The 22,723-nt window shown below is 42.4% G+C and overlaps 1 protein-coding gene across 6 annotated transcripts in view; it reads left to right on the forward strand.

Moving 5' to 3' along the window:
• Positions 1-22,723, forward strand: part of chd7 (chromodomain helicase DNA binding protein 7) — a 230,020-nt gene that overhangs the window by 11,648 nt on the left and 195,649 nt on the right. For 5 of the 6 annotated variants that reach the window (XM_033019780.1, XM_033019784.1, XM_033019782.1 and 2 more), the window contains exon 2: positions 20,625-22,452. The exons of the other annotated variant lie outside the window; for it this stretch is intronic. In XM_033019780.1, the coding sequence (XP_032875671.1) occupies positions 20,812-22,452 (1,641 nt within the window). In that variant the 5' untranslated portion in view covers positions 20,625-20,811. The remainder of the gene's footprint in view (positions 1-20,624; positions 22,453-22,723) is intronic. 6 annotated transcript variants of the gene reach the window in all.

Raw genomic sequence — 22,723 nt, forward strand, 5'->3', positions numbered from 1 at the left:
TTAACTTTTTATATTGAGACCTGTCAGCAAAATGCTAAATGGATGTTTACCATTACATCTTCCAGCAAATCTCAGCAGTTCCTGATCTTTGTGTCATTATCAAAAGTTACAAATAGAATATTTCTGGGTTCAGTAAAATACTAAATTTGTAAATGTGAGAAAATGTAGAAAGTCTTAAAGGTAATTGTGTATATTAATTCTAATAAAAATATGGGATAGACAGTTTCTAGAATATTTGTTGCAGAAAAGGATATTGTTAAATGCTGAAAATATGAGCGGTCCTCTTTAGTGCTTCTGCCACCAGAAAGGTTAATTGTGGAAAATAAACAAGTACCACGTTTACATTCAGGTGTGTAACCCAACAGCAGAAATTTTCCACAAAGTATGAATTAATTAATTGCAATCGCATTAATTCAGAAAGTGCTGATCGTGACATTTTACAGGAAGGTTCAATCTGAATTTACTTGGATTGGGTCAGGAATATTGGTAAACATTTCATTCTCTTGAGGGTTAAGGCTTTGAAATTTGCATCTGAATGTGTATGCTGGATTTACTACCCTGAAGGTGGCAGTATAAATGGACATATTGTGCTGATTTTCACAATGCGTGTTTGGGCTCTTTGGAATAAAGAGACGTACAAAGCTCATTAAAATGGTTGGCAAGAGCTAAATGTGTATTCGTCTCAATTTTTCCTTCATTTCATTCTTGATTCCTTTCCGAAAGGTACTGCAATATATTTGATTACAGTCTTCAGTTGCTGTTTTTAAAGGACAAAAGTTTTCTGCTGTTTCTTCATTGTTGTTTAATCGTGATGACAAAGGTTAGCTTTGTGGCTTTAGTTTGCCCTGTCCACTGTCTCTTAACACCATAGGAAAGGACTGAAGAAAAGAGGAAAATTGGAGATGAACACTTAGTTTTTGCCAAGCATATTAAAGTGCTGCGTAGTTCATTTCATTGCAGAAAACCCAAATGAATATCAGCATAATATGTCCATTTATACTGCCACCTTCAGGATAGTAAATCCAGTATACATATTCAAAAGCAAATGTCAAAACCTCAACCTTTAAAGGCATGAAATTCACAATGACTGTCCCATTCCAAAAAATCTTATTGGCTAGTTGGTGCAAGATGATCTGAGCATCTTATTCGTCATTAACTTAAACAGGATTTTCTCCATGCTGTTTAATGAAGCAAACTTTGTGTATTAAAATATGCTTGATCTCGAACAATCAATAGGTAATATTCAGTTTTAAATATTTTTCCTTCTATGTAGATAAAATGATTATCCTTAGATATTTCCTTTTAATTCCTTTTAATTATCATACTTTGTCCTTCATTATCATCTGCCTCCCAAACATAATGACATGAGCTGTAGTATGAATTATGTGTTCTCTCTTGTGACTGGCAGTATTATTCATACCTGTCTTTCCTATCTCCCAGAGCAGTTAGACATATTGGTGCATGGTCCCATAGATTTTTTTTTGATGAACAGTATCTTAAAATATTATAATTTACATGTGTACGATATGCCATTAGGCACCTCTGAAACTATTTTCAAAAGTTTAGAAAGGCAGTGTTTTTTCTTAGACCGGAATCACTGGTTGTTCTTGTGCAGGTTTTAGCAATCAGTTAGAAAACAAGTGGACGATTGGTCTCTACTGAATGCAAGAAAAGAGCAGTCGTGCTCCAGTTATATAAAGACCTGTTGAGGCTGCCCCTGTGGTATTGTGTACAGAGCTGGTTAACCTACCCAAGGAAAGATATACTTGCAATATAATCTAATTATGTCATTCTACCTGTGGATGTTTACCAGATTGATTCCTGAGTTAACAGGTATATTGTATGAGGAGAGATTGAACTGGGCCTATACTTGAGTTTAGAAGAATGAGAAATGGTATTATAGTGGCACACAATTCTTTAAGGATTTGACAAAATGAATGTAGAATTTGTTTACACTGCTTGGAGTCTGGAACTAAGGATCACAATATCAAAATAAAGGATCAGCTATTTAGGACAATGTGAAGTTTTGTCACCCGAAGAAACATTGAGGCAGGGGGATTCTCCACCCTGGAGGGCGGTTGAAGCCTAGTTGCTGAGTTTATTCAAAGTTAATATATATTGAAATATTAAGGCAATGGAGATAAATTTGGTTGGTGCAGCTAAGTGGAGGAATAGCCATGTTCTTGTGATCAAATGGCATAGTTCTCGTGCATAATATGTAGACGGTCAAAATTTATGGTGCCTGCTGACTTTAAAACTATCTCGTATACAGGCATTCTTTGTCAAGCAGTGATGTTCTTCATTTGTACTAGAGTACCTGCTAGCGATGCAAGTTAGATACTGAATCGCTTGGAGTAATATAGAGGTGGCAAATTTGATTATTTTTTGTCATTTATGGCAAATGGAGGGTACAGGTTTTGTGGCTGTTTTGGACTGCTTGGCTGATGGATGGACTGGAGGCCTTAGGGCTGAGCTTTATCATTAAATTACATTCCTTTCTTCGTAACGGGACAACTGAGAAATTTACTTTTTTAGTACCATTTTTAGTTTAAGCAGGATGCCATCAAGGCATTTGTCTATTCGGGTTCATATCAAAATCATATTTGTAAAGAAGTATGACCTTCATCCTGAACCATAACTCCCAAAGCAATCACTGATTTATACCTCGATGGTTATCCTACATAAATATTGTTGTAATTTCCCACCGAATGGACATTGCATTTCTCAAGTAATTGTTTGGCTGTGAAAGTGATTTGACTATAAACCCCCGGATGCCTGGACATGAGTCGGTCACTCTCTGGAAGTTCGCACACTCATTTCAGGAAGGTATATGAGCCTGAAAACTGTAACGTCCAGGTTCAGGAGCAGCCTCCTGAACCATTACCATTAGGCTATTAAACAGAACACCCTCCAAATAAGCTCTGAAGTACATAGACTTAGGAGTGTTGTTTTTGTCTGCACTATTATTGTGTTTTTAAAAAATATATACTTATTTTGTTTACTATTGTGTTTACACAATACTATGTTTACATCTATTGTGCTGTTGCAAGTAAGAATTTCATTGTTCCATTTGAGGATATGACAATAAAACACCCTTGACTCTTGTATCCATATTGCTAGCTCACTTTGCATCAGGCACGTGCCGTGAGTAAATAGTCAGGGTAGGCAGTGGCTATTAAAAATCTTGAAAACCGCGCATGCGCAGATTATTCTCTCCCTGGCGAGCTGTCAGTCGGCTTTAAAAAAAACTTGGAAACCGTGCATGCGCAGATTGTTCTCTCGACTTTTATCAAGTAATTTGTCTTCAATAGGTCCTATCTCTTAATAAAGTATTTAAAAACATATAGCTCAAAGAAATTTACTTACCATATTATTTGTACACGAAATCCATTCTTCTCTCTTTGTTTCTTGTTGTACGAAGCTGTTTTAAATGTTCTAATTATTTTTGTTCCTTTGCGCTGTTGAAGTTCTTAAGTTCCGGCGTTGGTCTGCCGTTTTTAATTATTTTGGTCTTTTCCTCGTAAGTTTGCTTCGAGAAACTCTTCAGGTAATCGCTATCCATCTTTGAAAAACTCGCCAAGAACCCTGCGCAGTAGGCTGGTGCACATGCGCAGTGCGCTGCACATGCACACAGTCCACGGTGTAAATGCACAATTTCAGCTGCCTTTACAGACCGTTCCCACTGATGGCATGAAACAGCGTCGACGGCACGTGAGTAGCACATACTTCCACGTTTTAAATGTACTGCGGATGAAAGGCACCGGAGAAATATGCCTCCCTAAGAGATCGATCTCATGGGGAAGCGTAATTCTCCCGTGCCATAAATATTTATGACCATTTTATATATGTTTTATATATATATAAAATAATGACCATTTAATAATTTTAGTCAGGGTAGGCACTGCCTACCCTGACGGCACGTGCCTGCTTTGCATTCCATATAATCTAAATCCATATAATCTAAACTTCCTGACAAGCCTGCTATGCAAGACTTTGACAATTGAAGATCAAGTGCCAGAAGTGGGTTTTGACTAGCTATAATTTGACTAGCTATTTTGAACAAAAAGAAAATATGTAAATGAAAAACATTTCTTAAAAAAACACGTTCTTTGAAAATAAATTCTGCTTGCTCTGTAGCATCTCAGCAGCTTACCTGAGGCCGAGTGAGCTCCTCTATCTTTCGCCAAAATCAATCTGCACTTGTTGCCAGGTGTGTAAGAGCTGCATCTGTACATTTTATCCTTGCTTCCATCAGCCAACCAGTACCATTTTCCATCTTTACCTTAAAATGCCTGACCTTGGCACCCATGCTGCGGCAAGTGTTTTGAGTTTAACTTTAGTCTCCATTTCCATCTGTGGTTCAACATCCTTTTAAGTAAATTGAAGTCGAGACATTTTATAAATTTCTATTTACAAATATTAAGGATTGACACGTTTAAAATACCAAGTCTGGTTTTAACGGTGTGTCAATGCATTTATTTGTTCTTCCTCTTGAAGGTGAATGCCTACCACTAGGTTTTGGGGGCAGGACCGAGGAAGAAGCTATGACCAGTCAATTCTCGGGGACGGTGAATGTCTAAATTACTGGTTAGCCTGTTCTTGCTTACAGGGCCGAAAGTACAGAGATAACAAAGGAAATTTGGTAGGGAGATAATTGGGTCTGAAGCACTTAATTACCAAAAAAAAAATCCTGCTTTGTTCAGGTAGATTAGAACAGAAAGGTGTTTTCTCATGTGTTTGAGAGAGCTTTGTATGTTCTCCCCGTGACCTGTGTGGGTTTTCGCCAAGATCTTCGGTTTCTTCCCACAGCACAATGGTGCAGTGGTAGAGCCATGGGCAGAAATCCTGGGGGACGGGACGCATGTTTTCTCCCCCCCCCCCCTTTGTAATCCGGACTTTATCGGACGTTATCGGACTTTCTAAGGCGTTCGTGGGGCCTTTCAGCACCCGGCGCGGCTTAAAATCACACTGCTGCATCGAGACGATCGAGGCTCCCGATGTTCAAGCCCCCGCCGGCCAATGAAAGGCCCCGCGATTTGGGGCGGATGAAGCTGCTGTTGCTGGAGTTCGGAGTCGGTCACCAACCAGGTCAGCTTCAGATGTTACCGTCCACAGGGCCCACGGCCGAAGCCTCGCGTGTGTGCATGTGGCCATCAAGAAATGATGTCCCCCCTCCCCCCATGTTTTGATAGCGATGCCTGGGTAGAGTTGCTGCCTAACAGCGCTTGCAGGTCTGGAGACCCGGGTTCGAACCTGACTACCGGTGCTGTCTGTATGGAGTTGGTATGTTCTCCCCATGACCGCATGGGTTTTCTCTGAGATCTTCGGTTTCCTCCCACACTCAAGACGTACAGGTAGGTAGATTAATTGGCTTGGTGTAAATGTAAATTGTCGCTAGTGTGCGGAGGTTAATGTGCGGGGATGACTGGTCGATGCGGACTCGGTGGGCCGAGGGACCTGTTTCCATGCAGTATCTTTAAACTAAATGTTGCTGACACTTGAGGTTTGCCTTTTGTGTTGCTAAAGCTGGCTGCTCCATCTCTGCCCTATTTTAAATGTTTTATTGTACCCCTGTACTTTCATTTCCAAAGCTGTGTATGTTTTATTACATCTATGACTTCAACAAATAAGAGGGAAAATTTGTACTTTTATAGATTTGGAATAAAGTGCAATTGATATTAGCATAAACTGAATCCTGTCATATTTACCACTAAATATCAGTTTTCCATTAAAATGCATATAGAACAGAACTGTACAGAAAGAAGAACAGGCACTTTGGCCCACAATGTCTGGTCCGACATGATGGGAAGTTACACTAATCTCCTCTGCCTGCATTTGATCCATAGCCTTCCATCCCATGCATATCCATGTGCCCATCTTGAAGCCGCTTAAATGCCACAATCTTATCTGCCTCCTGACTCCCGACCTTATAGCCATGCCTTCTAGTCTTTGACATTTCCACCCTGGGAGAAAATGGTTCTGACTGTTTACCATATCAATGCCACTCATTTTATATACTTTGGTTGGGTCTCCCCTCAATCTCCGTTCCAGATGAAACGATCCACATTTGTCCAAACTCTACTTATAGCCAGCTAATACCCTCTGCTGCAGGCAACACGGGGTGACCAGAACTGCATACAAATTCTGCCTACTGAAAGTTGCTATATGACTTCCTTACTCTTTTACTCCATGCCACCACCCCTGTGCAACTTGCAAGGTTTGTTTATTCTGTGACAATGCCTGATGCTATCATCTGCAAAAATTAGCAGTATCAAACTAGCCTGCCTGCAAAGTTCATTCCAATTTCTGTACATGGATCAGAGCAAGTATTAAAACAAAGTCAATATCTGATACTACATCAGAAATTTGGTTGTTTTATAACTTGGTGAATCACATGTCAAATTGATATGTCAGTTAATATTAAATGTTGCTATCTTCAGTTTCTGCATTACAATCATCTTGATGTAGAAGGAACAAAAGATGTATAAAAGGTGATTTCTCTAAAACTTCAAATTTGCCATTTCTTGCAAATTGTGTAAAATTAAATTATTAACCTATCACAATGCACTTATCTTCCTCACCAAATATTAAGTAATTTCTTATTCTAGTATTTAAGTTAGTGAGCTAGTTAATTGAGACCAGGACTAGTGGTCTAGTGGTTTAAATCCCATCCTTTGGTGGGGGGGTTGGGGGGGGGGGGGGGAGTTAAATTGGAACAAAAAGCTAGTGACCATTGTTATCTTCGAAATATTCCTTTTTAGGAAGGATAACAAAATGGAGCATTTTCTATAAGGTGTCTAGAGCAGTTAGTGGTCTTAGCTGGAAAAACAGGTAACAGCCAGTGCTTTCACCCATGTTGAAAAGCAAGCTCCACAGCATAAAGATAAATTGAACCCTTTGCAAATTGATTGAATTCCATATTTTTGGGAAGGAAATTTTGTCCTTGATCTCCGACTCCAAAAAAATAAATATGGTGAACACTTAATTAAAAAGGCCTGTCAAATCACTGAGGAAATTTTGGAATTAGTTATAAATGTTAGCTTTTCCAGTGACATCCGCAACCCCATAAATTACAATAATTGGGAACGGGTTATTAGAATTTTTGTGAAAGCATAGTTGTCTTGCCAATAGAATTGGTTGAAGCAGCTTCAGCTGATCAGTCAGATGTACTTGATCAGCATTTCCCTGTGCACCAATCTAAACTCTGCTGTTGCACCCGTTGCATACCTGATACTGCCTAAAATACTATTTCATCGTCTATTGGCCTGCATTGAGCTCCCTGCTTCTATTTGTCATGTCTGCAGATTTCAAAATCTATTTTGAGCCTACCTGGTTAAACACACATTTAAACTGATAAGTTCCCATTAGTTTGTGTTGCAGGAGGGGATTGTTTCTTAAGCATTTAGCTTACTATCTGCATAACATGATTTTGGGGGAAATCTTTTAGGATGCTCTATCAAGGTTGCAGCAGTTTTAGAAACTTAAACCTGCTGCAGCATATGAAGGAGAGTCGTGAGTCCCCACATCACGACGCCACAACTGAAGAAAATAACTGGCAAATGGTTTTGAAGAAAACTTGAATGGTTTGGTATGTTTACATACAAAACTTGAATGGCGAGTATGTTTACATGGAGTTAAACATACTCGCCATATCTGTCTGGTGGTCTGCTAACACGGCCCGAGCGCGTGCGGACCGAACCCTCCCCTCCCTCTCCTGAAAGATGGGATGGAGAGCCAGGAGGCGAGAATGGCGCGGGAGAGGTTTGTGGGGACCGAAAGGGGAAACATGCGGTAGGTGAGGCCCCGTGGTTAGTGGAGACCGTGGGACGAGGAGGGGTGTAAGGCATGCGGGGACGGGTAGGAGACATCGCAGAAGGCACCTGGAACTGGAGCGGCGGAGCATAGGGACCAGCAGGCAGTGGCCGGGGCTCCCTCACAGCAAGCAGGTGTTGTCGACTTCTCCGTTAAACCGCTCCCTCACAGTCCACCATGTAGGATCGTGGCTCGTCAGTCGGGCTGACAACAGTGCCCAGACGGGAATGTCCAGTCGAAGTTCATAGACGGACGACCTGGCCCGGAAGTAGAGGCTTGAGTGGTCTGCTGGAACTGTCGTATGACCGTTTCTGGATGTCATGCTTCTCTTGGAGACGTTTCTGGATAGTGGCAGGCTTCAACACCCGAGGAACCAGCTGCTGTTGTGCGGTGAGGACTGGAGACCTCGTCAATCTCAACATTAGGCGCTGTGACGGCAATCCCAGGGTACCGTCTCTGGCAATGTTTCTGAGATTCAGGAGATCGAGGTAGACGTCCGACTTTGAAATGCGCGCTCCATCCAGCAAGTGCTTGGCACTTCTGACAGTGCGTTCAGCGAGTCCATTACTCTGTGGATACTCGGGACTACTCGTGACGTGCTGGAAGTTCCATCGGTCTGCGAAAAGCTTGAACATGTGGCTGGTGAACTGCCGACCGTTGTCGGTTCTCAGGCAGACAGGAACGCCATAGGCGGAGAAGTGCCTTTTCAGCTTCTTGATGACCATCTCAGACGTGAGGGAGGTCAGTTGGTCTAGTTCAAACCAGTTAGAATAGGAATCGACCAGAACGAGGTGGTGCTTTCCGCACCATTCGAAAATGTCTGCCGCCAGCGACGTCCAGGGCAATGCTGGTGGCGGTTGTTGCAGAAGGGGCTGCCGCTGCTGATGAGGCGCAAGGTTGTTGTAAGTGGGGCGGGAGGCTATGCGGTCCCGGATGTACTTGGCCATCCCCGGCCAGTAGAACAGACCACGAGCGCGTGCCAGTGTGGAGTCGGCTCCTGGGTGACCGCTGTGTGCCTCTTTGAAGTATTCGTCTCGTAACGATGAGGGTATCACCACCTTGTGACCCTTGACCACAACACCATTCTGAACCACCAGTTCATCACGTACCAGGAAGAGCGGCTGTACCTCTGTGGGCATGTCCGATTGTTTGTCTGGCCAGCCTGTTTTGATGATGGAGGAGAGGGTTTGAAGCGTATCGTCAGTCGTAGTGTGCGCGGCCAGGGTGCGCAGTTGCTTAATGGGGACGTGGTCGACACCGAGGACCGTGAAATCTTCCTGTTCATGGGGGTGTTGTTCGCAAGATGCCCGAGGTGCATGAGAGAGAGTGTCAGCGACATGCATGTCCTTACCCTTTGTGTAGGTAATGGTGAAGTCGTACCGCTGCAGCTGCAGCATCATGCGCTGCAAGCGAGCTGGCGCGGCATGGAGGGGCTTGTTCAGGATTGTCACCATGTAAACAAGTGCCAGAGACAGTGTGTGATTTAAACACATCTTTAATGAGCACTAGAAACTTAACAGCATTGAGGACAACAGGTTGTCAGTGCATCCTAACTGCTCTAACTGGCATTGCCGGGAACGAGTGTTAGTATAAGTGTTATAGTGGGGTGGAGTTAGTGATGCTGGCTTGTGTGTGATTGGTTCACATGCATCATCAATCTACAGTTATCTCTAAACTTATCAACCTAGTCATTCCCCCTCAGTTCCTAATCAGTTGGTCCCATGACTTTACTCTGCTGTCCAATTGGATTGTAGTTGATCTCTCCATTCTATCTGCCATGGTTCCATAATACTTAAGGGCCTGTCCCACTTTCCCGAGCTGCTCACAAATTCTCCCGAGTTTTCCCCTTGATTCAAACTTGGAGAATGTTCGTAACGGGTCGGTAGGAGTCCGTAGATATATCGTAGAGGCTGGTTATGTCAGCCGTATGTACTCGGGGCATCAGGTAAGTTGGGACGTTTTTTCCAGCGTGACAAAAAATGTCCCCGAGTAAAAAGATAGTTGGGAGGAGAAAAATGGTGACATTTAATGCCCCGAGTATCTACGGCTGACATAACGAGCCGCTACAATATATCTACGGACCCGTTACGAACATTCTCCGAGTTTGAATCAAGGGGAAAACTCAGGAGAATTCGTGCGCATTTTGGGAAAGTGGGGCAGGCCCTTTACATGAATCTTTTCCACCAAAGTTACTAAGTGTGAGATTATACATTTGTGGCAACCTGGAGAGAATGTTTGATTTATTCTACTACTGTTGTGAAGAGCTGTTCCTAGCATCACCTCTAAATCGACTACCTCTAATTTTGTCTGAATACTGGTCTAGATAATCCTAATCAGAAATTTGTAAAAACTATAGCCAACCTTCTAGCAATGATACAAAATTTTGAGATTTTAAAAATCAAGTCTGTAATTTATCCCATCAGATAAAGCATAAAAATAAGTTTAATTTGACACCTAATTCACTTTCATATCTCAAGTATTTAAAAAGTTATGGCCATTTTCATACTGGGAAATTAGCATCTTGTTCCCTATTGATTTTCTATGGACATAACAAAAAAGCTGTGATCGTGAACAGTCAAAAGCCCATAACTTTCTTAAAAATTAAGAGAACTGAATGAAATTTTCAGTTATCATAGATTGAAGCATTCTGAAACAAATATAAAATAATCTTACTTGGATGACCTGAAATTAAAGCATATAATTAGTTAGTTACCTAATTGTAGCTAATTTCAGACTTCAATTACTAGATCTAAACATCTATCCATTTCTTAATAAATTATTAACATTTTTAAATAGCCTAAATGTCCAAATAATATTCACAAATAATTCACAATAAAACATGATTTTTAAATCTCATTTACATTAATTTATAGGCCAAATGGAAGGAATTTAGTGTTTAATTGCTGTAAATAAATGCCCATTTAAATCAGCTTTCCAGTGGGTCTCTGTGGAACGCGCTGGTTTAGAACGTTCACATTGCGGTAGATTTGTGCCCCAAATGCCGAGAAAAATACTGCGGGATATAATGGGCCCAAATTGAGCTACTCGCAATATTAAACTTTGTATAAAGGGATCTTTAGAAGCCCTTTTTAATGTAAAAATATACAGTCTAACTTCTGCTATTTGCTTTATGAGACCCTGCGGTTGCTGGCGGTCGCGGGTTTAGAGATTGATTTTTAAACTACTATAACTATTATTCAAGGCCTTTAAACCTAATAATAGCTTTTGCGACGGGGTCTTCCAGCGATTTTTCGTTAATAATTAACTAGGCTGAACATTTTCGATTGGAACAGCTTAGAGAAAATCGCGTTTTAAACCCGCCCCCCTCTAAACGGCGCCAAAATCGCGCACACCCGCAACGGCAGATTTTCAAGGACGCTTCAGGTAGGCTTTGCAACATACCTAAACCTTCCAACCTCATTATTACATTTATTAATTGACCATGTATAAATTTCCTTTCAATAAGTATTTTGGAGTTTCACACTTGCCCCAAGGGCATGTTGTCTTTTCATCGACAGTTTCTCTTAATACCTGGATATTAAGCAATAATCTTTTTAATCTCCTCATAATTTAACTCTCAAGAGTCCAGGTGTCTGATAAATCTATATTGCACACTTTCCAAGGCAAATTGTATCATCTGGTGTGGTCACTCGAATGAATCATTAAACCTAGGTTTTGCATTGTATAACTCTTATCATCACTGCCCTTTTCCTTTGTACCTGTCCATGACATTTTAATCTATGTTCATAAATATCAAATCTCCCGATTTCTCCCCCAGGAAGCATACAGAGTTCCACAGTGCCTATCTTGTTTATAACTAGTCAGAATTTGAGAGAGCAAGGCAAATTCTTGCAAGCCACCATGTGTCATATTCTGATATCTTGAGTTGCTGCCTGTTATCTTTATTCTTCCTCCTGTTATTCAGCTAATTTCTTAAACAAGGCAATAACGTACCACCATTAATGATGGTACGTTAAATAAGTTGACTCGTTGATAAAGAACGTATCTAATGTCCTTCGGAATACCTTTTAAGTTCCATAAACATTTGTTGTTCTGCCACTGTCTAGCACTTTACACAGTTCTAAAAAATTTCATTAGTTTTATGCATGCCCTATCCTCTCCAAATCTACTCTGGGCGTCTTTGTTTAGTTGAGACTACTTAAAGGCGTTCAGTCATTTCATCTTTAATTATAGGCCTAAATAAAGACCTGATGACAGATGGTGGGCTATGTGATGTATTTCCATTGCTTTCTTTTTCCTTCTATACTCAAGAATAGATAAATAGTAAAATGGCAGACATATTAAACACATGTGTTCTCAATAGTAAAGAATGACTGGTAGCTCATAGAATCTACTTCTGAATAAGGGGCAAAACTATGTTGGTGCAAAAAAAGGACAAATCCCCAAGGCCCGTTGGTTTCTACCCTTGCATTTTAAAAGAAGTTGGTGAGAACATTACCAGTCACCACTGTTCTAAAGATCTTGATTTGACTACTGGAAAAATTGCATGTAACGTCACAGTTTAAGGAAGGAATTGTGTTTTTTTTTAAAACATTGCTTTGCCTGGATGCTGAATGGCATAAGGCCATATCAGTATGAAGAGAGGGGGTTTGTAGGGAAATTGACCTGTAAATTTCCCCTGATGTGTAGGATGCGAAAATTGAATAATGTAGAACTAGATACAGGTGATTGATGATTGGCGTGTACTCGGTGGGTCAAAGAGCCCATTTCCAGGCTTTATATCTACACTCAGAAAAGAAGAACGTGACATTAAATGAGAAGAAATAATGAATTTGAAGTTCTAGGCTTCGGTCATCAGTTAATAAATTGATGTTGGCTTTTCATATTTAGCTGTACTTGCAAAAGAACTCCCCACCTTTTTGGGGGGGAATTTGGTATTCAATTAAAAATGTATGCATTTTTTTTTTTTCAGTTTTAAGAAATAGATCCAGATTTTTTTTAATTGTTTGCATTTCAATTGTGATGAATCATTGCACTGAAAATATTTAATTTGAGTTTAAAAATGTTCATCTGTTAACCTATTCGCTGACTTGATTTGAGTGTGTGAACAAAAAAGGTTGATCAGACTGGCAAATGTCAAATGTAAATATTCTATTTTCTGCAGAATTTAAGCCAAATGCATCATTGTGGTAACTTAACATTGTTCCGTCTTGGTTCCTGAAATTGCATACTGTTTGTTGGCTTATTTTCCCACAAATTTTGACAAGGTGATACATGAACTGCAGATGCTAGTCTTGAGCAATACACAAAGTTCTGGAGGAATTCAGTGGGTCAGATAGCATCAGTTGCCTGACCTACTGAGTTCCTTCGGCACAAGATTTACACAGCTCATTTTGGAAATGTTTAAAAAAGCATTCTACGTGAGTATATATTCATGTAATAGTTTGTAATATGAACATTGGGTATCATGTGATTTGTCATAGTCTTGTTTGATAGATTTATATGAATTTGACATTTACAATATTTTAAGCTTGAAGCTTCTAGAATATACTTTTCATATGAAACTGTTGATGACATTGAAAGTAAGTTTTCAATGTATGATTTAAGAAAAAAAAAGATTTCTACTCGGCGACATGAATGTTGACTACCGTTTGTTACGGGTACTGATATTTTTGTCTATTAATGGGCTGTGTAGTTTCCATTTGTTTTTATTGGGTTGGTTCAAGGACAACATTAAATGATATTTATGACATTTCTTGAAGTGGGTGAGTGAGTTTTAATGTTGTGAGCCAAGGCTACATACGTTTTAGTACTTGAATATTTCTGGTAGGTATCAGGCAGAAAATGGGAAGGATTGAGATTTCCAAGAAAGCTCCATTGTCTGAACTTGTTGAATGCTTTACCTTGTGATAGAAGCTGAGGCCCAGGATTAGTTCAGTAATAAGAGGGGACTTGGGGATGATGAAGAGAATGTAGTTGTGTAAATTCCACAATGTAATCGCTGCATTTTATATACAATTAACGGTCAAAAAGGCATCCCAGTATCCAGTTGAGTTTTAAGGTAGACCAGACCAAGTGGGACCCATTGGGTCCCAGTCACACGGGAGACCTGGTCCCCCAATGCAACCCTTTTTCCCCCAATGCAATATTCCACCATTCACCCATAGCACCCAACTGCGCAGGGGCAACTCGTTTCCCTTTATTCACCCTCTCTCATTTTAAACTTTTTTTTAAAATGCTTGCTAGGGCTGGCAGGACTCGGTGTCCTGGGATAGCAACATTGTAGCGATGATGGCTACAATCCCATTGTGAAGTCATAATTGTAAGTGCCAGTGCACAGGGAAGAAATCTTTCTCAAATTGGGATTTTGTAAATTAAAAAATGTGAATAACTTGTATAATATAACATCAATCTGAATGAAACTTGAGACACCACAGGACAATTGTGAGTAAGGTGGTGCAAACATTGTAGTGCTATCTTGTACTGTTTTGGCGTAGTTCCATGATCATGCACGGATACACGCACATAGAAACGCAAACAAGATGAGATTTTTAGTAATATACTAGACCAAGTCCTCGCAACGCGCAGTTGCGGGGTGGGGGGGGGGCGCTTCACACACACACACACGCTTCACACGTCAAAGGGGAGGGCTGGTTCCCGAACACCATTCCCCCATAGGTCCCAATATTCACCACTCCCTAGAGAGGCAGCGGGGGGGGGGGGGGGGGGCCGTGAGGGAGGGAGTGGGAGCGCGAGGGGGTAGAAGCAGCACCTACATAGGTCGTAGAGCAGCAACCTCCCCACCAGATGCCAGGCCCGAGCGAGGCTGCGGCTGGCGTGGACTCGAGCGAGGCCTGGAGCGATCTAAGGACGGTCATAAGCAGCGGAGGGCCGGCCGATCGTGGCTTTCGCGAGGGGAAGCCCACCCACCCGCGTGACAGACGATCGGGCCGGGGAGACGGAGAGGAGGTCGTACCCTGTGACATCCAGAGATCGCCAGGTGGGATCGGGATCACCAGCGAGGAAAAGGAGTCACGATTCCCCGAGTCCCTTCGATCGACGGAGGAATCGCAGGTCACCTTCCCACCGCGCTGGCCCGCGCCCGTGTGCCGATAATGACTGCCGCCATGTCCTAGAACTTCAAGGAGCCCAGCGGAGCGCACAACACGACCTGAGCAGCAGTTTAAAAACGCTAAGTGACAAATTTCAAGAAGTGATAATTAAGCCAAGAAGTACAGAAGACAGAACAGAGGTGACGTCACTCGTAGTGCGAGCTGAGGCAGGCAGTCAGATCCATTGTGACGTCAACAGCGAGACCATCTCATTTATTTTTTATGTTATTTGAGATTTGTGAATATTTTCATAAATAGCTCGAGAAATAATGCATGACATTTTCAGGTAAGGCGAATTTTGACATCACGGGGTAAATCTCTATCAGAACATGTAAATATTTCACCGTTAGCGTGTCGTGTTTTCGAGGAGATATAAGATCAAATGGGACCCGTTGGGTCCTGTTCCCCAACGCAATATTCCACCATTCACCCAGAGCCCCCAACTGTGCGGTTGATGGGTTCCCGTTGTGACGCCAATAATCCCCATTGTGCCATGAGTCCCCCAACTGCGCCTCGTCATCACGGCAACCCTCCTCCAACTGCACCTCGCCATCCTTATTCCTATCCCTATCCTCCATTCCCACTCAACCCCCAGAACTCCCTCCCCTCTTCTTTCCCCTGTCCTCATCCCCTCCCCCACTCCCTCCATCACCTCTCCCTTACTTTCCTTTCCCCTACTTGAGGTGGGGGGGCTGTCGGGGGGGGGGGGGGGGAGTAAGCTGGAGCTGGGGTAGGGGTTGGGCTTGTCGGATGGGGATGTTGTGAGCGTCCTGGAGCCGGTAAAGGGGGAGGGCTTGAGGCGGGGCTGTTGTTTTGGCGGGGGGAAGGGGAAAGAGGCGTGAGCGCCCTGGAGCCGGCTGGGGGGGGGGGGAGGGGGAGGGAAGAGGCCGAGGGTACCCGGCGCGGTCTCTCCCCGCCCCCGGTCCCTCACCAGCTCCAACCCCAGCCCATGGCCCGGATGGAAGGAAACTCGCCCCTGGAGCAGTCGGGCCGCCGTTATGACGGGGAAAAATGATGGCGGTCTGAAATTGTGCAAAGGCAGCGCTGAGGACGCGTGGGGTGTCTTTTGTCACGCCTGTCAAGTAAAGTCGGGGCACTGTTTTATTTTATTTTTTTAATTTTATACGTCAATAATGTAAAATATGCCATTAATCTGAATGAAACTTGGTTAATTTACATCACAGGATAAAGGTGAGTAAGGTGGGCCAAAAGTTGTAGCGCTATCGTGTACCGTTTTTGCGCTAATACACACAAGGCAAACAAGCTTTCCCCTTTCCCTGGATGAACTACAAAAATTGTTCATCCCAGTTTGGCAAAGGAATAAATCAGGGAAGGTAGTGCATCCGTGGATAACAAGGGAAATCAGGGATAGTATCAAAGCGAAGGATGATGCGTACAAATTAGCCAGAAAAAGCAGCATACCGGAGAACTGGGAGAAATTCAGAGACCAGCAGAGGAGGACAAAGGGCTTAATTAGGAAAGGAAAAATAGATTATGAAAGAAAACTGGCAGGGAACATAAAAACTGACTGCAAAAGTTTTTATAGATATGTGAAAAGAAAGAGATTAGTTAAAACAAATGTAGGCCCCTTGCAGTCAGAAACAGGTGAGTTGATCATGGGGAACAAGGATATGGCGGACCAATTGAATAACTACTTTGGTTCCGTCTTCACTAAGGAAGACATAAATAATCTGCCGGAAATAGCAGGGGACCGCGGGTCAAAGGAGTTGGAGGAATTGAGTGAAATCCAGGTTAGCCGGGAAGTGGTGTTGGGTAAATTAAATGGATTAAAGGCCGATAAATCCCCAGGGCCAGATAGGCTGCATCCCAGAGTACTTAAGGAAGTAGCTCCAGAAATAGTGGATGCATTAGTAATAATCTTTCAAAACTCTTTAGATTCTGGAGTAGTTCCTGAGGATTGGCGGGTAGCAAACGTAACCCCACTTTTTAAGAAGGGAGGGAGAGAGAAAACGGGGAATTACAGACCAGTTAGTCTAACATCGGTAGTGGGGAAACTGCTAGAGTCAGTTATTAAAGATGGGATAGCAGCACATTTGGAAAGTGGTGAAATCATTGGACAAAGTCAGCATGGATTTACAAAAGGTAAATCATGTCTGACGAATCTTATAGAATTCTTCGAGGATGTAACTAGTAGCGTGGATAGGGGGGAACCAGTGGATGTGGTGTATCTGGACTTCCAGAAGGCTTTCGACAAGGTCCCACATAAGAGATTAGTTTACAAACTTAAAGCACACGGCATTGGGGGTTCAGTATTGATGTGGATAGAGAACTGGCTGGCAAACAGGAAGCAAAGAGTAGGAGTAAACGGGTCCTTTTCACAATGGCAGGCAGTGACTAGTGGGGTACCGCAAGGCTCAGTGCTGGGACCCCAGCTATTTACAATATATATTAATGATCTGGATGAGGGAATTGAAGGCAATATCTCCAAGTTTGCGGATGACACTAAGCTGGGGGGCAGTGTTAGCTGTGAGGAGGATGCTAGGAGACTGCAAGGTGACTTGGATAGGATGGGTGAGTGGGCAAATGTTTGGCAGATGCAGTATAATGTGGATAAATGTGAGGTTATCCATTTTGGTGGCAAAAACAGGAAAGCAGACTATTATCTAAATGGCGGCCGACTAGGAAAAGGGGAGATGCAGCGAGACCTGGGTGTCATGGTACACCAGTCATTGAAAGTGGGCATGCAGGTGCAGCAGGCAGTGAAGAAAGCGAATGGTATGTTAGCTTTCATAGCAAAAGGATTTGAGTATAGGAGCAAGGAGGTTCTACTGCAGTTGTACAGGGTCTTGGTGAGACCACACCTGGAGTATTGCGTACAGTTTTGGTCTCCAAATCTGAGGAAGGACATTATTGCCATAGAGGGAGTGCAGAGAAGGTTCACCAGACTGATTCCTGGGATGTCTGGACTGTCTTATGAAGAAAGACTGGATAGACTTGGTTTATACTCTCTAGAATTTAGGAGATTGAGAGGGGATCTTATAGAAACTTACAAAATTCTTAAGAGGTTGGACAGGCTAGATGCAGGAAGATTGCTCCCGATGTTGGGGAAGTCCAGGACAAGGGGTCACAGCTTAAGGATAAGGGGGAAATCCTTTAAAACCGAGATGAGAAGAACTTTTTTCACACAGAGTGGTGAATCTCTGGAACTCCCTGCCACAGAGGGTAGTCGAGGCCAGTTCATTGGCTATATTTAAGAGGGAGTTAGATGTGGCCCTTATGGCTAAGGGGATCAGAGGGTATGGAGAGAAGGCAGGTACGGGATACTGAGTTGGATGATCAGCCATGATCATATTGAATGGCGGTGCAGGCTCGAAGGGCCGAATGGCCTACTCCTGCACCTAATTTCTATGTTTCTATGTAAGCGGTCAAACAAACAAGATGAGAGTTTTAGTAATCTAGAGACTAGAGACAAGATGAGAGTTTTAGTAATATAGAGATAGATAGATTATACTTGTTTTTTGATCTGTTGCAACATAACTGGCCAGAAAGAGGCTGCCATATGCTCATAAGCCAGGCGAATGCAAAGCCAGTTTATTGTGATGACCTTTGTCCACCTGTGTCATTTGGCACTCAGCTGGTCTTTGTACTGCCATTTATTCGTGGCGGATAAGTGTAACGCTCTGTCACGTAAGCTGTATTCTTCGGGAAAGTAAGCAGATAATTTATTTTCAACTGCAGTTGGCACTTTGAGAGGAAATAAAGTGGAATGTGTTGATGAGTTTAAGGGAAGCTTATTTGAGTTTGGCCCCATGAGATAGTGGAATGGCCCTTTCGCATAAATTAAAACTCCTTGAAACATCCTGTTGGTGCACTGAAAGGATTGGTTTATCTGTTGCACAAACTTGGAAAAAATATTAATTGTCAATTGTGGATATTTCCCCTGTGCCTCAGCCTGTAGATGTTGGGATCCACCCCTTGGTGCCCTAGAAATGTAGTCTCTGGTTTAAGCAAATATAATTGCCTAGAGATCACTTGGTTAGTGCTGTCACTAGAATATTGGTAGTTAAATTGCCTCTTCCACCCTTCCCTCTATCCACTTCATGTATTGCACTGACATATTAAAATTCATTGTAATTAGGTTGGTGGCTAAATAATAAGTTAAAAGACTTTTTGTTTTTTAGTTAATTCTTCCCCTTTTAATAGGAGTGTTCCAAAAATGTGTATTTTCCAGATTTGTGCTCATTTTTTTTTATGCGTCGGCATTCCCCTTCAGTATGTGATTAAGGATAATTGCACTTGAATATAAAGAAATGGGTCAGTAGGGGCAGATGGTTCTGAAGCTGTTTTGTTTCATGCTGTGTAATTGTACTTGTGAATGTCAGAGGACCAGAATATTCTGAAATGATGTTGAGCAATGTACAGTGTCAAATTGAAAGATTGCTATTTGTTCAAACTATTGGTAAAGTAGAAAACCAGTGTGTTATTCAACCCCATTCTGGATTTTTTTTTTTAAGGGGGGGGGGGGGGGGGGGGGCGGGGTGATAATAATTAGTGAAGTGTAGAATAAATATTTGGTTCTGCTCAAGAAATTGTTTATTTGAGATCCATTGAAGGCTATGAGGCTGTGAATGTTTTGTTAAAACACAACTAAGAGTAATTCGAACACTGTTTTCAATTCTTGCTAGTTCAGCGTGGTCAGTTATAGTTCTGACTCCATGGATGTTAGCATTCACTAATTTAACCTGTTTACATCCTGTTTGCATTCATCTGAATGGTAAAGTAGTAGTTAAAGAATAATCGGCTAGAGACTCCAGATGGAGTACGCTTGCACTTAGTCACAAATGGAGCTTGTTACATCACTGGTAATCTGTTTGCCTCGAGGTGAGTGATGAACCCTGTGGCTGTGCTTCCTTTGTCAGGATCACTTCAAAAATATGGCCTGGAATTTGTAAATGCATTGTATTGAATAGTTATTAAATTGTCTGTATGGAAAGGCAAAATTGCTTGTTCCTTATACTTGTATAACTTCAGGTATTCCTGTCAAATGTCTACAAATGAAATATGCTAAATCTATTTGTGGTGTTAGCAGCAGTTGTGTTTAAATAAACTCAATTACAACTAAGTATAAGAATTTAACCAAGGATTGATTTAGATAAATATTTTGGTATGGTTAGCATTCTAAACTTGGTGTGGATTATGGATAAATGCTGTCCCTGTTTTTATACGTATGGCATATATTCTTTAAACATTTATCAAAAGCGTATTACTGTAGAGAAATTGAATGTTATCACCTATAGTTCTGCTTGAATATCTGAACATGTTGCTCTTGGGGACGATAAGGTTAAAGACACTGGAAGAGGTTGGGACATTTTGTAGGCATTACTGTAGCAGATGGAGGCCTCTGCTGTATTCATACAGCTGCTTGCCTGGTGTGGTGGCAGCTGCTGTTGCTGCAATTTCTGTTCTTTTGTTGTTTTGCAACCAAGAATGTAGAACAGAGTATAATGAAGAATTAATTAATGGGCCAGGTTAGAGTTTTCATTGGTTTTGAATAATATATTGTGTAGTATGAGCCTGGGAGTTTGTAAGCAAAAGAATGAAAGCTGCTTGGTACTCTAGTTATCATTTTAGAAAGTTTTCCATTTTTAGTGCTGCTTTATGTCGGGCCATACTGAGGAAAGGATCATTTTAAACGCTGCCTTAATGATTGTCTATGTTTGTATCACGTTATTCATTCCATTTGTCCCCAATTTTATTTTATTTTCATTTTCTCCCTAGGACCTCTATCCAGACTTTGCCTGACACTGAATTGCCCAAAAGAATTAAGGAAATATGGAGTGACATGCAGGAGATTAGACATAGGATTTAAGGATTTCAAGACTTACACCTCGAAGGGAAGCGAGTGAGGTGAAACAGAGAATAGTACACTTTTTTTGCCAGTAGGAGAGCTACTGACTCAAGGAAGATGGCAGATCCTGGTATGCTGAGTTTGTTTGGTGATGATGGGAACATTTTCAGTGAAGGGCTTGAAGGTCTGGGCGAATGTGGTTTTTCAGAGAATCCAGTGAATGCCCTTGGGCAACAACTACCCATGGATCAAGGATTTGGCTCCATGCAGTCTCCCCTCCATCACCCCCCACCTACTCAGACGCAAACTAAGCTGACTCATTATGATCATTTTGGTCCGTTTGAACAACAGAAAATTCATCTGGTAGATCAGCCTAACCGAATGATTGGTAATACTCCTGGGAATGGCATGGCATCGCCTCATTCACAATACCATAATCCCTCAGTTCCACCGGTCCCTCACAGTGGAGCTCAGATGGGTGTATACCCAGCTATGCAGAATGAAAGATGTGGACAGCAGTTTGTGGACAGCAGCTCCATGTGGGGACCACGTGCAGTCCAGGTGCCAGACCAGACCCGACCTGCCTTCCAGCAACAGCAGCAACAACAGCCACCACCTCAGGGGCATGCTCAGCATATGCAACAGATGGGGAATTACCTGACACGTAGTGATTACTCTTTGCAACAGCACAACCAGTCTCAACAGCAGCGGGTGAACCAATTCACTCAGGCACAAGAGGCCCTCAGTCAGGGAAATCCTTTCATGGGTACTTCAGGGCCAGGTCACTTATCCCGCATGCCACAGCAAACCCCCAACATGGGCCCTTCTTTACGTCACACTCCATCACAGCAATACCATCCCCACCCCCCTCTGCCTAATACTCTCCATGGAGATTCCATTGCTCACAGTCCTAGATTCTCCCCCAGTCCTTCTCAGCAAGCCAGTAGCAGGCAGCAAAACTTAAATTTTACTTCACGTAGCCAGGCAGTACCTTCACAGTCTGTAAGTAGCTCAGGGCAGTATTCACAATATCCTTATAGTAACATTAATCAGGGATTAGTTAACAGTAATACAGGGATCAATCAAAACCTAGGCCTTAATAATAACCCATCTGTGAATCAGGCAATACCCCGCTATCCAAATACTGTGGGATTCCCAGCTGGAACTAGCCAAGGATTAATGCACCAGCAGCCTATACATCCAAGTGGTCCACTTAACCAAATTAATGCACAAACTATGCACCCAACGCAGTCTCAGGGAACATATGCTTCTCCATCTCCCATGTCACCCATGAAAGCTATAAATAACCCAGCAGGTACCCCTCCACCCCAGGTTAGGCCAGGCAGTGCTGGAATGCAGCTTGAAGTTGGAAGCTATCCAAACATGCCCCTGCCGCAACAGCCACATCAATCCCCAGGTACCATGGGACTTGGACAGAGGAGCATGGGTCCCAGAAGCATGCAGACACCACAGTACATGAACCCTTCTGTGCCAAGGGATATTGGGAGTCTTCCAAGACCAGTCGGCGCACTGGGACCCAGTGGGAATCCTGCAGATCAAGTGATGCAAGAACGCATTATGTCTGGCCAACAGCACCCAAATCAGCCTTTTCAGCCTCAGTTGCCAACTTGTCCACCTGTGAAACAGCATCCAACGGTGCATCATCAAACTTCTCCTTCACCTCATCAGCATCAGCCATGGGCACAGTCACAGCATTCATCACCCAAGGCCGCTTCGCAGCAAGTGTCTGCCCAACAGGTGAGTGTTCTAATTAATTACGATGGTTTTGAGTGACCAAAATATGCTCCTTGCTGATAAAGTATAGTAGCTTACCAACATTTCCATGGATGTAACGGCATGGAATTTATAATCAATTAACACAATTTCAAACTTTGCTGCTTGAGATTTTCTTTTCCCATGCTGTTGGCATTCATGTGTTTAAGAACGATTAAAGAAACTCTACGTTAATATTTTGTTGAAATGGAGAATATTTATTTCTGCCTGGAATCCAATGCTCCATTAATTAGGA

The sequence above is a fragment of the Amblyraja radiata genome, chromosome 4 (genome assembly GCF_010909765.2).
Source record: "Amblyraja radiata isolate CabotCenter1 chromosome 4, sAmbRad1.1.pri, whole genome shotgun sequence".
NCBI classification, from domain to species: domain Eukaryota; kingdom Metazoa; phylum Chordata; class Chondrichthyes; order Rajiformes; family Rajidae; genus Amblyraja; species Amblyraja radiata.